Here is a 14,295-nt window from a genome sequence, read left to right on the forward strand (position 1 = left end):
GAGTGGTCTGCCATTTCCTTTTCCAGCTCATTTGACAGATAAGAAATCTGAGGCAAACAGGATTAAGTGACTTGTCCAGATTCATAAGTGTTTGAGACTGTATTTTAAACTAAGGAAGAGAAGCCTTCCTGTCTCCAGGTCTGGAACACTGTGCCACCTCACTGCCTTCACCCACCCATTTCTAATTTGTTGTCAAAGGCTGTTGGTTTTACCTTTGTAATAGCTCTCTTATATTCACTCCTCTAACACTGCCACCACCCTCATGAAGAAATCCTCATCAACTCATGTCTAGACTACTGCAATATCCAGATGGCTGGTCTCGATGCCGACCAGTTTTATTCTGATTCCAGGCTATCCATTTAGCTGCCAAAGTAATTATCTTAAATCAGAAGTCTGACGGCGTCACATCATCTCTAGGATAAAATATAAAATCCTTAATTTATCATTGAAAGCCCTTTACAACCTGGGTGTTTCCTAGCTTTCCAGTCTTCTTATACTTATTAATATTATTTTCTAAACCCTTACTTTCTGTCTAATGGGGTTAAGTTAGTTGCTCCAGAGTCACACAGGAAGTATCCTCATGAGGATGGATTTGAACCCAAGATCTTCCACCCCACACTTGGCTCTCTATCCACTGTGTACCTAGCTGCCCCATCTCCTTATACTTACTGACATACTCTGAATTTGATTATACTGGTTTCTTTATATGGTTACTTGAATGAGGTGCTCTGTCCTCTGACTAGGCATCTTCACTGGTTGACCTCCATGCCTAGAATTCCCTCCTTCTTCATCTTTGCTTCCTGACTTCTGTGGCTTCCTTCAAGTTGCATCTAAAATCCAACCTTTCAGAGGAAATCTTTGTAGTCCCTTTCATCTATTGACTCTCTTTAGTTTATCCTGTATAGAACAAATATGTACATAGTTGCTTGTATGCTTTCTCTCTCATCAACAGTAAAATCTTGGGGCACTTAGGTGGCTCAGTGGAAAGAGAGCCAGACCTGGAAAGAGAAGTTCCTGGTTTCAAATCTGACCTCACATACTTCCTAGCTATGTGACCCTGAGCAAATCACTTAAACTCTTTGAGGGATACCGGAAAGTAATTCATATTAACAGCAGCTGAAAAAAAATTCCCTTAACTGCCAACAATTATTTATTTGTATACAGATCTAAAGTTCCTAAAAATATCATAGAAACTGATTATTGTTTTATTTACAGATAGAACAAATTCAGATATGGCTGTGGTTTCAGCTTCCCTTGTGTTAAAAGGAAGTTTTGTTAACTTAATTCCATCTCATTAAGAGCAAAGTTTTATGTTAAAGGAAGTTTTAGTAATATCATGCTGTTGCCTTTAAGAGGCAAAGCAGAGAGCTCTCACTCTCTGTCACTTTAAGAGGCCTATCATAAAAGAGAGAATTCAGTGAATTCTGGGCTCCAGTCTCTCTGACTTTGTTGGGAGCAGGTTGCTAGACCGTTCTCTTAGACTAAGAAGATCTATTAGTGACTTGTGAGACAGTTACCTTTGAGAGTTTGATATACACATGTGAAGCTGAGTGTGTTTACTGAGAGGTTTTCTCCCAAAGGGAGAAGCAGCTGCCACAGTGGGCTCTGTCTACTCTCTCTCAACTTGGAAGCAGGGCCTGTGTTAGAGTCTCTCTGCCAAAAGATTCTGACTGTTATATCTGACAGCTGGCTTTAAGTAGCTTTTGGTTTTTCATATATTACTTTTAGGAGTTCATTATAAATTTAAGGTTTATCGCTTAGCATAGGTTAGTAAGAATTTAAATCTTAATCAGAGTAGTTTAAGGAGGCCTATTTGTAGGCAAGAAGAAGCTGCAAAAAAAGCAGTTAGTTTTGGGGAGTTTTATTTAGAGATTTTAGTATAAGGTTAAGAGATTTCCTATCCTATTTCTAACTCCTAGTTTCTATCCTTCTATTTCTTCTCCCTACCTCTACTATAGAAAAAATTAATAAGGACTGTATCCAACTGCTTCTGGCCTTCCATCCACTGCCTACGAATTAGTTTACCCCAACTGCTTAAGGACAATTTATCAATACTCCTATCAATAAATATTACCAACAACAGCTTTGGGTTACACTTGTGGACCAAAAAATTAGCAGAAGAAATAGAAACTATGCCAGGATTCTAAAAATGTCATGTTAAAAAATACCAGTTTAAATATAAAAGAAGAAAAAGGGTCTATATTATGATAACCAGTTTCCTTCACCTCTGCCTCCCAACCAAACCAAAAAGGCCTCAAGAAGCCACAAACTCTGTTTCCTTGCTTCCTTTATTATTTCATCTCCAGAGAATTCAAACTTTTTTTTAAGGTTCTCCATAGTATTAACGGATAGCATAAATATACCTCTATTTTGGAGAGAGGCAAGTTCCCAGGGAGAAACTTCCTCTTCAAGTACAGATCCATACCCCTTGGATTCAGTCTTAGAGATGTAACTGGTGGCATTGAGAGTTTATGCTACAGAGTTTAATAATAATACCTTGTATTTATAGTGCTTTACAATTTATAAAGCAATTTACAAATATTGTCTCAGTTTATCACTACAACTACCCTGGGAGATATTCCCATTTCCCCCCTTTTTTATTTAGAATATTTTTCCATGTTTACATGATTCATGATCCCCCCCACCCCCATCTCCGGCTCTTTCCTCCCCACTCCCGAATCTGACAAGCAGTTCCACTGGATTATACATATATCATCCTCATTTTATAGATGATGAAACTCAGGTAGACACTGAATAGATGACTTGTACAGGTTCACACAAAGTCAGCATATGGCAAAATCTTCCTAAAGCCACAAAACTCTCCAGTCATATCAAAATAGTGACTAACAATTGAAAGCTTAGTATAGTGAGAAAAAGAAATTAAAAGAATAAGCAAAGCCAGTGAGAAAACATGATTACTAAGGGGGCGGTAGGCCAAAAAAGTTTGGGGACCACTGATTTAAATCATCTTATTTAGATCATCTTCAAGCTCTAAATCTAAGAAATTATAAAATTTTAGGTATGGTATTTGCCAAATAAACTTTTGTGGGCTAGGAACCTTGGGAAACTAATGATTGTTTTACGGTAAAATGGTAATATGGGGGGCTGCATGCGATACCTGAGATGAACTCTCTGGGCATACAGTTAAGTAAAGAAAAAAGCATAGTTTAAAATAACTTTCTTTGAAGGAAAATCATGGTACTTGCAATTTTTAAAAATAAATTTTAGTGCTACTTTTTATCTAATGGTATGATTAATGGATGGAATGAAAACAAGTAGACCTCAATCTTGGCACTTCATCCCTGTATTACTGGTTCTCAGTTTTTTCACTTATAAAAATAAATTATAAATAATATAAAAATATAAAAAGTTCATTTATAAAATGAGAGACTTGGTCAAACTGATTCTAAAGCCTTCTAGCTCTAAACCTATAGTCAAATAATCAGCACTGATGATTCAGTAACTTTCTCACCTTATAAATTTTTTACAAACCTTGGATAAAATAAAAATTAATTATCTAAGCTAACATTTATATAGTACTTAATATGTTCTAAGAACTGTGCCAAGCACTTTAAAATTATTATGGTATTAGATTTCCCCCCAAACTTGCTGAAAGATAGGTGTTATATTATCTCTCTGCCCCCTTCCCATTTTAAATATGAAAAAACTGAGACAAATTGGGTTGAAGTGACTTGCCTATGGTCACACAACTACTAAGTGTCTGAGGCTAGGTTTGAACTCAGGTTTTCCTAAGTCCAGGCCCAGAACTCTGTCCACTGCACCTGCTAGCTGCCTATGAGTACTTAAGATACAGGGAAATTTGAGAAGTTTTTTTGAGTAGGAATTAGTGTGTTTTTTGGTTCAGAAAGTATAGCTACATTAGATTAAAAAAATGTGTTTGCTTCTGAAGAGCTGGGCAGAAACAGATTTTCTTAAAAATAAAATCACTTTTTTCTCCATGAAGAAATTCAAAACAACTAGAATTAAAAAAAAATCATTATGTGGAAAAATTTGCTTTGATTTTTTTCACATTTTTCCTCTTTATTAAAAAATTCTTTGTACGCTATGTGAAAGGATAAAATGAAAAATTTAATTTTTAAAAATAAAAAATGCATCAAAAAGAATTTGATATCCAAGATATATTTGGTATTGATTAACCTATAAAGCACAAGAAGCTATTCCCAAAAAGATAAATGGTCAGAAGACATAAAGATTTCAGAATATCAATAATCACTGAAAATATTGCTGCAAATCATTGATAAAAGAAATGAAAAATAGAAAGAATTGAGGTTTTTAATTCTATTGGAAAAAATATCTTAACACTCTCCACTCTTTACTAAGAGGTATTGAAATGCTTGAAGAATCTTGGCTGGCCTAGGACTCTAAGAGCACATTGTTTAGATCACTTCCTCATAACTACCTAAGTACAAAGTGTACAAGAAGGTGGGTTGTGGGGTGTAGTAAGAGAGGGTTGACTGATAAATCATTCATATGTATTAAAAATATTCCATATTATTCCACTGCTAAAGACCCCTGTCTCTTAGAGCGAGATATACTTCATCATTTGTTTTCTAGGACCAGTACTGGTCATTGTAATTAATCTGAATTCAATTGCCCTTAAGTGCTATGGAACTTCCTTAGAAATGTTCTTTGATGCTGACTTGTCTGCAGTATTCTTCTGGCTAAGTATTTCTCCTTTTGTTAACTGCTGAATGACCTATGAGTGTCTTCTGGTACTCCAATGTGGAACCCACACTACCATGAGAATGGCCTGAGTCAAAACCAGCCCAGGAGAACTCAAATCCTTGAGAGTGCCAAAGACCATAAAGGCTGGAAAATAACCAGTGTTTAAGGAGACTGTGGAAAGATAGGCATGGTAATATATTATTGATGGAGCTCTGAAATGGAAAACAATTAGGAATTCTGCAAGAAAAGAGATTATGCACATAATCATAATATAAATGTGCTATGTGTGTATGTATAATTTCTAAAAGGAATTCTCTAAGTTCTAATTTCTTCTCTCATTTTGGGTAGAAGGTATCTCAGTTGCATTTGTCCTTTTGTTCAGCATGACCAACCTCTTCTCAGTGAATTGAGACACAATCCCAATGTTTTAGATTTGTAAGAGGAGGCGAAGCCCAGCTGGTAATGGGCTCCTGCCAGCAGCCAGTCCTGGACTTCTAGACAATCCTCCTTTCCCCTTTCCCTCCTCTTTCATATATACATATGCCTATTTTTGCCTTGCATAAACAGGAGATAATAAATGTTTACTGAAGGGTAGAATTTCAAATGATGAGAGGAGTGGCATAAATTTAATGAGAAATTAGTGTGTTGTCAAAAAAAGGCATCAATAAAGCTTTCAAAAAAAATCAAATTAATCTCTTTTCAAGACACTTTTAAGGTCCTTGCTATTCAAAGAAATCCTACTGTGAATTCTTTCATAAGGAAGAATTATCTTTTTTTTAATAATTCTAGATTTACTTAATACAAGGCAAACTTATGATGTAAACAAAAGTTTCACTAGCAGCTCTAATTTCAAGTTATCAGTCTTTTCAAGGGCTTTTCCTGACATGATTGTGATAACCTTTATAATTTTTATTTGCTGAAACTTTCATCATACCTTCCAAAGTATCCTTGAAGTGAGACCGACAATTCCATTCTTGAGTCTAAAGTCTTTCATGTACTTTACCCTACTCCTTAACTCCTCTTAAGTGAAAAGACTCTTAGGAGTCAATGACACTTTACACATTCTCTAAAAGTATGACTGTTTAACCAGTCTATTTTTTTCTAAAAGTACAAAAACTTTAAATTTATTAGTTCCTGTTCTTGAGTTCTGATAAAATGAGCTTTATAAAGCACAGCTCTTTCTTAAATATTCTCTTGCAAGATAAAAGTTTTTCTGTGACAAAATCCTAGTTTTAGAATGCTCCCAAGCAATGCAGGCTACCTTCTACTATGCATCAAAGAAACCATTAGTTTCCTCTAGTATTAGACAGGTCCTCAAAACTTCTCTGGAACATCTAGGTGGCTCCATGGATAGAAAGGCTCATAATGGTGAGTTCAAATCTAGCCTCAGATGCATACTAGCTATGTGACCCTAGGCAAGTTATTTAACTCTGCTTGCCTCAGTTTCCTCATCTGTAAAATGAGCTGGAGAAGGAAACAGCCAACCATTCCAGTATCTTTGCCAAGAAAACCCCAAAAGGCATCACAAAGAGTCAGATGTGATGGAAACAAAAGAACAACAACAAAACAGACTTCCCTATGGGAGGAATAATGGAAATTGGGTTTTAAATCCACAACTTTCTGCTGCATTAAATCAAGCCCTTGTAAAAGAGTTGCCTTTGTTCTAGATATGTCCAAACCTTCTATTTAGTATTCCAATATAACTTTTTTTTCTGGACAGTCCTCTCAATCCACCCCCTCCCATACCCAATTTAGTATTTTCTTTTCAGAAATGGACAGCTTCATAGTTAATAGACAACACCTGCCAACATAGAGAAACTAATCAGAATGGCCTGAGCAAGGTCTGACTCTCTTACCCTCCTTGTCCTCTTCTGACATCTACTATAACCTGACCAAACTGTGAAGAGTAGCAGGAATCTAGCAAAAAGTGCTGATTCCAGAGGGAGCTTTTCATATGACCACTGAGTCCCTTCTCCTCTTGCCACATGACTCAAAGATTCCAGAAGCCACCTTGTTAGCTAAGTTACAGATGTATCCTAATCCTGCAGAGATCCAGCTGAATCCCTTTCTCTTAGATACTGTGATTGAGATGTCTCCTTGTCCCATGCTTTCTTCCTTGTTTTCCTTATGGGTCTTTCAGGCTAAGCACACTCCTTTGTGTGATTTAAAATATACCAAAAATATATATTAAATACAAGCATACTGCTTTTAACATTATTGGCCATTTTACTTTTGTTTAGAAACACGATGCTCAAAAAAAGCAGCTTCAAAGGACTGAGACAAATTGGGAGGAATATTCTAAGAGGATAGAGAAAGCTGTCTTTAGATATTTGAGAGGAAACAGGGGGAAATGAGGAATAGGTGCTTCTGGTCATGTCAGATAAAAAAGATATAAAAGAGAAAAAGGACTAAAGAAATGGAATCAAGTGTCAAGGTTTGGGAATCATTCTAATGCATCTTCCTTCCATATCCTTGATAGCTACCTTTTCCCCACAGGGTCAACACTTTCTACACTCCAATCTCTACCTCAATCATAAAGTAACAGAATATTTATTCATTGTAAAACAAAATATTTCTGTCACAAAATAGTTTTAGCTAGTATAATGTGTAGTTGAAGAACAAGAGGGGGAAAAAACTCAGTAAATACTCATTATTAAGATCTCCATTCCACAAACAGTACCTAGTGTTCATTCTATCACTTATCATTTAAAAGTTTCTGAACCAAATTACTTACAGCTTATTTTACCTCTGATAAAGTATATTATCCTCCTCCTGCTAGAGTCAGTGAAGGAATCAACACGCACAATAAAATATATGTTTTTGAACATGGCTAATATGGGAATTTGTTTTGCTTGACTATACATATTTGTTGAGATGGTATTTTCTTCTCCAATTTTTAGGGTGAAAGAGGTGGAACTGAGAAGATCAATGCTTATTAGTTTAAAAAATGAGTTAGAAAAATAAACATAAATTAACAGTAAAACTTACCTTGGAAGAGACTATTCTATTATCTGGGTATTTCTGTGGATTGTATGCTTCAGCAGCACCTGGAGGGGGTTCCTTATGTCCGACATAAATGGTCCGACTATCAACCCAATTGTCTTCTCCAGCACACTGTAAGCAAGAAAAGATATCAACTCAAGTTACTCTAAATATAAATACCAAAAACCCAGATAACATAGGCAAGTTCTGACTCATTATGATTTTTTTCATCAGTGAAAATTCTAATGTTCCTTGGTTAGTTGGAACACTGGCAAAGCAATATCAACTATTTCACTTATAGTATTGAAAAGGAGGCAGAAAAAAGGTAAATGCATCTGGTTGAGATGTACCCTTTGATATCCCCAATTTAAGAACTATCTTTGATTACTACTGAGTCATCAGATTTTAGGTTCTTCAAATCACTGACTGGCATCTTCAACAGAATATGAAAAAAGACATAAATAAATAACAGAATAAGTTAACAAAACTCCTTTTCTCAGTTCACATTTCAGTTTTTCCATTAACTGGTACTGGAGTATTGTTTTGCCACATAAATCTGAGAGAATCGATTCTTTTGAAAGAGAATGCAACAGCAAAATCTTAAGACTTCCACAAAGAAAACAGATAGTTATGTAGCTCTGTAAAATGAAAGGATTCAAACAAACGATCTCTAAAGCTACTCCTAGTTTTGACATTCTATGAATCTCTGATACAAGCCTTGAAGCCATTGGTTAAAACTGAAGTGCATAGATTTCAAATAACCATGCTATTTTGGGAGTGTCATGAATAAATTAGAGATCACTATGGTTGTCTCAAAGTTAACTACAAAAAAACAATCCCTAAAAATCCCCAGCACAGTATGATCTGAATGTTCACTATCAAAGAAGTTAGAGAAAAATATTCAAGGAAGAAGACATTTTGGTAAAAAAAATAGCTTTTGACCTGTGAAGGGCACCCAAACTTGTTATTTTAATTCCTAAAAAAAAAAAAAAAAAAAACTACCATAATCATTTCATGAAATCAAGAAACAAATATTAACTGAGTACTCATATATACTAAAATAAGGTACAAACTAAATCTAGTTTGTAAGTTAAAAGCATAGTTTGTTAAAGTTGGAAGGGACCCTAGAGATTATCTAGTCATAATAAAGTACATAAGATATTATAAACAAGATTATATATGTTTTGAGAAAGGAAAAGTGATCTAGACTGAGCATTAGAAGATATTTAAGTAAGTCTTCTTGAGGAAGAGATAATTGAGCTGATGGGGAAGGGGTACAATGACAAAAAAGGACTGGCTAACCTTAAGGCATAGAATAAGCAAAGATGCAGAGATAAGAAAGCTGAGAGTATGTTCATGGGACAAGCAGTCAACCAGAAGCCTAGTCTGACTAGTGTATAGAACTTGATAAAGAGAGTTTAGAAAGGCAGGCTGGTTACAAACTATGGAAGATATTGAAGGGCAGGCTAAAGAGTTGGGGTTTTGTTCAATAAACAACAGGGTGTCTCATTGAAGGATTCTGAAGAAGACTGATATAAATAGGTTTATGAATAAGGGAATTTATCTGGCAGTGGAGGAGAGATGGAGAGAGGCCAGAATGGAAGTAGAAGGAGCAATACTATATAAGCATTCTAAAGATGGAGAAATTGAGAAATGGAAGACTAAGTGTCTTGCCCAAGGTCAAAAAGGGAATCAATGGTGGGAGGAGGTCCTCTGAGGATTTCCACATCTATTCTTTTTACTATACCATGTAGTGTTTGAGGAAAACAACACAAACTTCTGTTTCTGCTCTTCCAAATTCCAGAAAAATGAATTTTCCTGCATTTTAAGTGTTACTAGCACAAGAATCACAAAGACAGAGGCACTCAAAAAACTCTTGATTTTCTGTGACTCACAAAGCTGCCACTCCCAGCAAGCTTGGCCTTCATTTGAATCTAATATTTGATGTCCTTCTTTGCCAAAAGCTTTAACAATGACATCATATATATAACTTACTATCTCCCCACCACTTAAAAAGCCTGCTGCCAGAATTGCATAATCCTATAATGTCTTTTTATTACAAATGTCCAAGAAGGATCTTGAGGATTTTAAGCCAGAACTGTCCATTGCAGGTTGTCCAGCTGGTAATGCTCTGTTGACTTTGCAAAAATAACCAAGGTTCCATTACCTACTTTCTTGTATCTGTGCTGCCAGCCTGCAGTGAGCAGCACACAATAGCTGATGGTGCTCAATAAATATTAAATAGTAACAGCATTAACAATAATTAGGTATTAAATCTTCAGAGGGGATTAGAAAGCTGGACATTCCTTAAACCAACATCTGGAAACCTTCTTCATTATTAAGCATAGATGTGTAAAGTAGATGAAATAAAAGTGGACCTATAGTGTAGATATACTTCCTATCACTGGAAAATTAAATTAATCAAATAACATGCTTTCGAAATGGGAGTTGCTGAAATGGTCTTGAGTCAAAAATTTTGCTTCTAAAATGAGCATTCAAAGTACCAGCTTGTAATGGTGTGATATAACTATCCTTTATTGAGGTTTAGAAGTCCACTGTTACTATGTCCATTCTTGCCTTCAAAATCTTATTACTCCATGAAACTCAGGACTAGCTGGTTCTGGTAACGTTTCTGGTTTCATGACATGGGTATCAGTCAATTGCATACATGTCTTATCTCCATTACTGGACTATGAGCTTGTAAACTGAATATCCTTCTGCATGCCCCTTCAATTCCTATAATGGCATTTTTATATAGCAGCCACCTAATCAATTATTTATCAACTGAATGAATTTAATTCAAGACAAACATTTGTTACATGCAAGGCTAAATTGGAGAATACATTTTTGGTTGGGGGGAGGTGAAAGAAAAGCTGTGGTTTTATCTGTATAGGAAATGCTTATGAAGGAATTCCTTTTCTCCCTCTACCAATGCAAATCTGGACCTTCTACACAACTTACACTCTTTTTTTTTTTTAAACATTTTTTTTAAACCCTTGTATTTCGGTGTATTGTCTCATAGGTGGAAGAGTGGTAAGGGTGGACAATGGGGGTCAAGTGACTTGCCCAGGGTCACACAGCTGGGAAGTGGCTGAGGCCGGGTTTGAACCTAGGACCTCCTGTCTCTAGGCCTGACTCTCACTCCACTGAGCTACCCAGCTGCCCCACAACTTACACTCTTAAGTAATTTCCTGGGGGTACAGAGAAGTTAAATGACTCAACCAAGGTCACATAGTCAGTATCAGAAGCTGAACTTGAACCTGGGTCTTCCAAAGTCTAAGATTGGCTCTTTAAGACATGCTATTTTTTACAAATTCAAAACTAAAGGGCAGCTAAGTGGTTCAGTGGAAAGAGAGACTTCAGTGGAGGTCCTTGGTTCAAATGTGGCCTCAGATACTTCCTATCTGTGTAACCCAGGGTAAGTCACTTAAACCCCAATTGTCTAGCCCTTACTATTCTTCTGCTTTGGAATTGATACTTTAAAAAAAATCCCAAGAAAGGTTCTTTGAACAAATGATTTTTTTTACCTCCAAATTTTAGATATTACACTTCATTTAAGAAATAACACTTGTATAATGGGGAACGGGTAAAGACTTCTGCATGGTTTGAGGACAATGAGTTCTATTGCTTCTCTATTCTTAATAAACCCATTAAAAGTTACCTCCAAAGAACCATAAATAAAGCCATATATCATACATTTCTATTAACAGTTGAAAGCTCAATGGACTGAAACTGAGTTTCAGGGAAATGTGAGTTAAGATACAATACAACCGTAGCTCTTCAGCTCTGTCAGCAATAGGATAAGTAATCCAGAAAGTGATTTCCTTAGCAAGAGAAAAAGAACTGCATTTTATTGCAGTAATAACATCACTTGAAACTTTTCTACAAGTTAGTTTTGGGGAAATTAGAAACTACAAAATCATCTTTTGGTGTGTTCAGATATATGGTCAAGTATCATATGATTTGCTCTTTACATCTATTTAAAATCTGTGCAGCCTCAATCTTACATACTCAACAAATAAGAAAAAAAATGCTGGCAAATTAGAAACGTCCTTTAAAAAAGGAAGTAATAGTTCAAATCAAAGAAAGCCATAATTTCCTAAAAATCATAATTAGAGGGCAATGGAGAGGTGAAAATAAGCTCTAGGGTCTTATAAAGACTTTTTCACAAGAAGTGGTCATGTGACTATAATCATAAAAGGAGGAAGATCCATCATGTAATGAAAATGAAGGATAGAAGACCAGCCTAGAGGACTGCATTAGTGCTAGTATGGAAGGCTAAAAGATACACAGGGAAGTTTTCTGCACAATGAGTGGATTGACTATTGAGAGTTTCTGGAAGAAGGGCACAGTCAAGAGTCATACCAGTTTAGAAAATGTGGGGTGAGCTGTGACATGTAGTATGGTATGAAAGTACAACTGTCAATGAGACCAAGGACCTCCTGAAATACTGAAGTGCAAATAAAAGTTGAAAACAGACTCGACCAAATGTGGTCAGTTCCAAAGAACAAGTCACAATAAAGTGATTATGTGAAATGTTCATGCTTGGGTCAAAAATATCTATGGAAAGGTGGTATTCAGAGGAAAGAACATTAGCAATTAAGAGTCTCAACTATGCAGTTATATACTGTAACTTTGTGCAAGAAAACCACCTCTCAGGTCCTCGTTGTTCTCAGCTATAAAATTCAATGATCAGATTCGTCCCTATATCGTTCCTATTCTGAAATGCTAGGGATCTTTGGAATTCAACTTATTCATCCAATAAGATTTCCAGACTTAGCCCTTCTTGAGATATTCCAAATTTCAACTAATGGGGACATTATTTGGGGTCAAATTAGCTCAAAAATTTTATTATTTCATGATTCTTTCAAAGAACAGAGAGACGAGAATGCTGACTTTTAAAGCTGGTTACCCTCTAAACAAGACTATTTTATTATAAAGCTCCCCTGTTCTCTCTCAGACCAGTTCTGGAGCCATAAAGAGACCAACTGCCATTGTTCCAGAAAAAGAGTAAGATGGCTTCACACACCATTACTGTAACTTGGAAACCCAAAATACTCCCTTGCTGGCCACATTTTCCTTATATGTACTATCTCTCCTTATTTTAAGGTAATTTCCTTGAGGACAGAGAAAAAAAATATTTTTTCAATCTTAACAGAAAAACTCCACATCTGAATTCTCTTAAAAAATATTTATTAAAGCCCTCCCTTTTCTGTCTTACTATTGATTAATTCTAAGATAGAAGGGCAAGGGCTAAGCAGTTGCCATTAAGTGGCTTGCCCAGCCAGGAAATATCTGAGACTAGATTTGAACTCAGGTTCTCCTGACTCATTTGGATTCTTTAACAATATCCTCCAAATCCTACTAAATCATCAAATATCACCCAAGGATAACCATGAGGTCCTGAACCAAATTCTCCTAGAAGGTTCTTAACTAGCTAAAACTAGTTAAAAACTAGAACTCTTAACTACTAAAACTCTGCTGGGCTTCACCAGATGTGGGGAATTATAGGGCATGCTTGTTACCTGAGGAACTTCACCAATATTCAGGGCAGAGGAAAAAATGGTTAAAATTGTGGCTGCAAGTGCACCCCCCACACCTGATTAAAACACTGTGATAATGGCTGAGGTTGGATGAAAAAATGATTACAGCAGCTAAGGGCCTTGACAGGGTTCTCCAAAGAGGAGAAATGACAATCAGTGATAGGTTTGGTAAAAAGTAGATTAAGCTAAACACACACACAATCCAGTCTTTGCATAAGATTTCGGCATCTCTCTCCAAATAGGGTATTAAGTATCATTTATGTCATCAATATGGAATTACAAGGGTCATTAATATTTGCCATTTGAGTATGCAGATATACACAAACATGCACATATATATTGCAGATAAAGGTGTCTCTAGTGTGGTTCAATGTTCTTTTTGTAACTATACAGGAAAAAATGTGCTAAATATTCATTATGAAAAAAACCCAAATATTTTGCCAGCATATATAAGATATTTATATGCGATTTGGAAATATATCCACAGATGGGTTGCTCCAGTAGTGTTTGTAACTAATAAACTAATTCTTCAGCATCAGCTGTAAACCTACCCTCACACTTTATTTTGTAACTAGAGTTCTTTAGTATATAGATGTGCTAATTTCAGCATTCACTTAAACATTAACACTTGGCAATAACAGAGTTTAAATAATTAAGCACAGACACAAACCAAATTACTACATGGTCAATAACCTTAAGCAATGAGCAGTATAACTGTTAAAGGTGAGCACAGAACTAGCTGTTTGGTAACGTTAGAAAATTAATGAGATGAAAATACTAGCATTCATTCCATTATGTTTTAAGTCTGTTCCCTAATTTAAATGCTTTAAGAATTGTTGAGTTAAAATGTTAAATTTTGTTTAAATTCACAGAATGACTTAACTATCTAACACTTTCCATGTCCTCTTTGTGAATATAATGAGTAGGTTTCATAGAAAAGAACAGTATAACTCTCAAAAATAAAAATGTTATGCAATTTCTTAATTTTCCAAGGTAAGTTTTCTTTTTCTTGAAATACTAAATCAATTTTGTTTACTGTGATCCAATAATGAACCCATGGGACCTCACCCAGGGAGAATCCATC

The 14,295-nt window shown here is 35.7% G+C and overlaps 1 protein-coding gene across 1 annotated transcript in view; it reads right to left on the minus strand.

The window, feature by feature from the left end:
• ATP11A (ATPase phospholipid transporting 11A) overlaps positions 1-14,295 on the minus strand; it is a 184,308-nt gene that overhangs the window by 108,307 nt on the left and 61,706 nt on the right. The window contains exon 3 of the mRNA XM_044669325.1: positions 7,675-7,800. Within this exon, the coding sequence (XP_044525260.1) occupies positions 7,675-7,800 (126 nt within the window). The remainder of the gene's footprint in view (positions 1-7,674; positions 7,801-14,295) is intronic.

The sequence above is a fragment of the Gracilinanus agilis genome, chromosome 3, assembly GCF_016433145.1.
Source record: "Gracilinanus agilis isolate LMUSP501 chromosome 3, AgileGrace, whole genome shotgun sequence".
In the NCBI taxonomy this organism is placed as follows: domain Eukaryota; kingdom Metazoa; phylum Chordata; class Mammalia; order Didelphimorphia; family Didelphidae; genus Gracilinanus; species Gracilinanus agilis.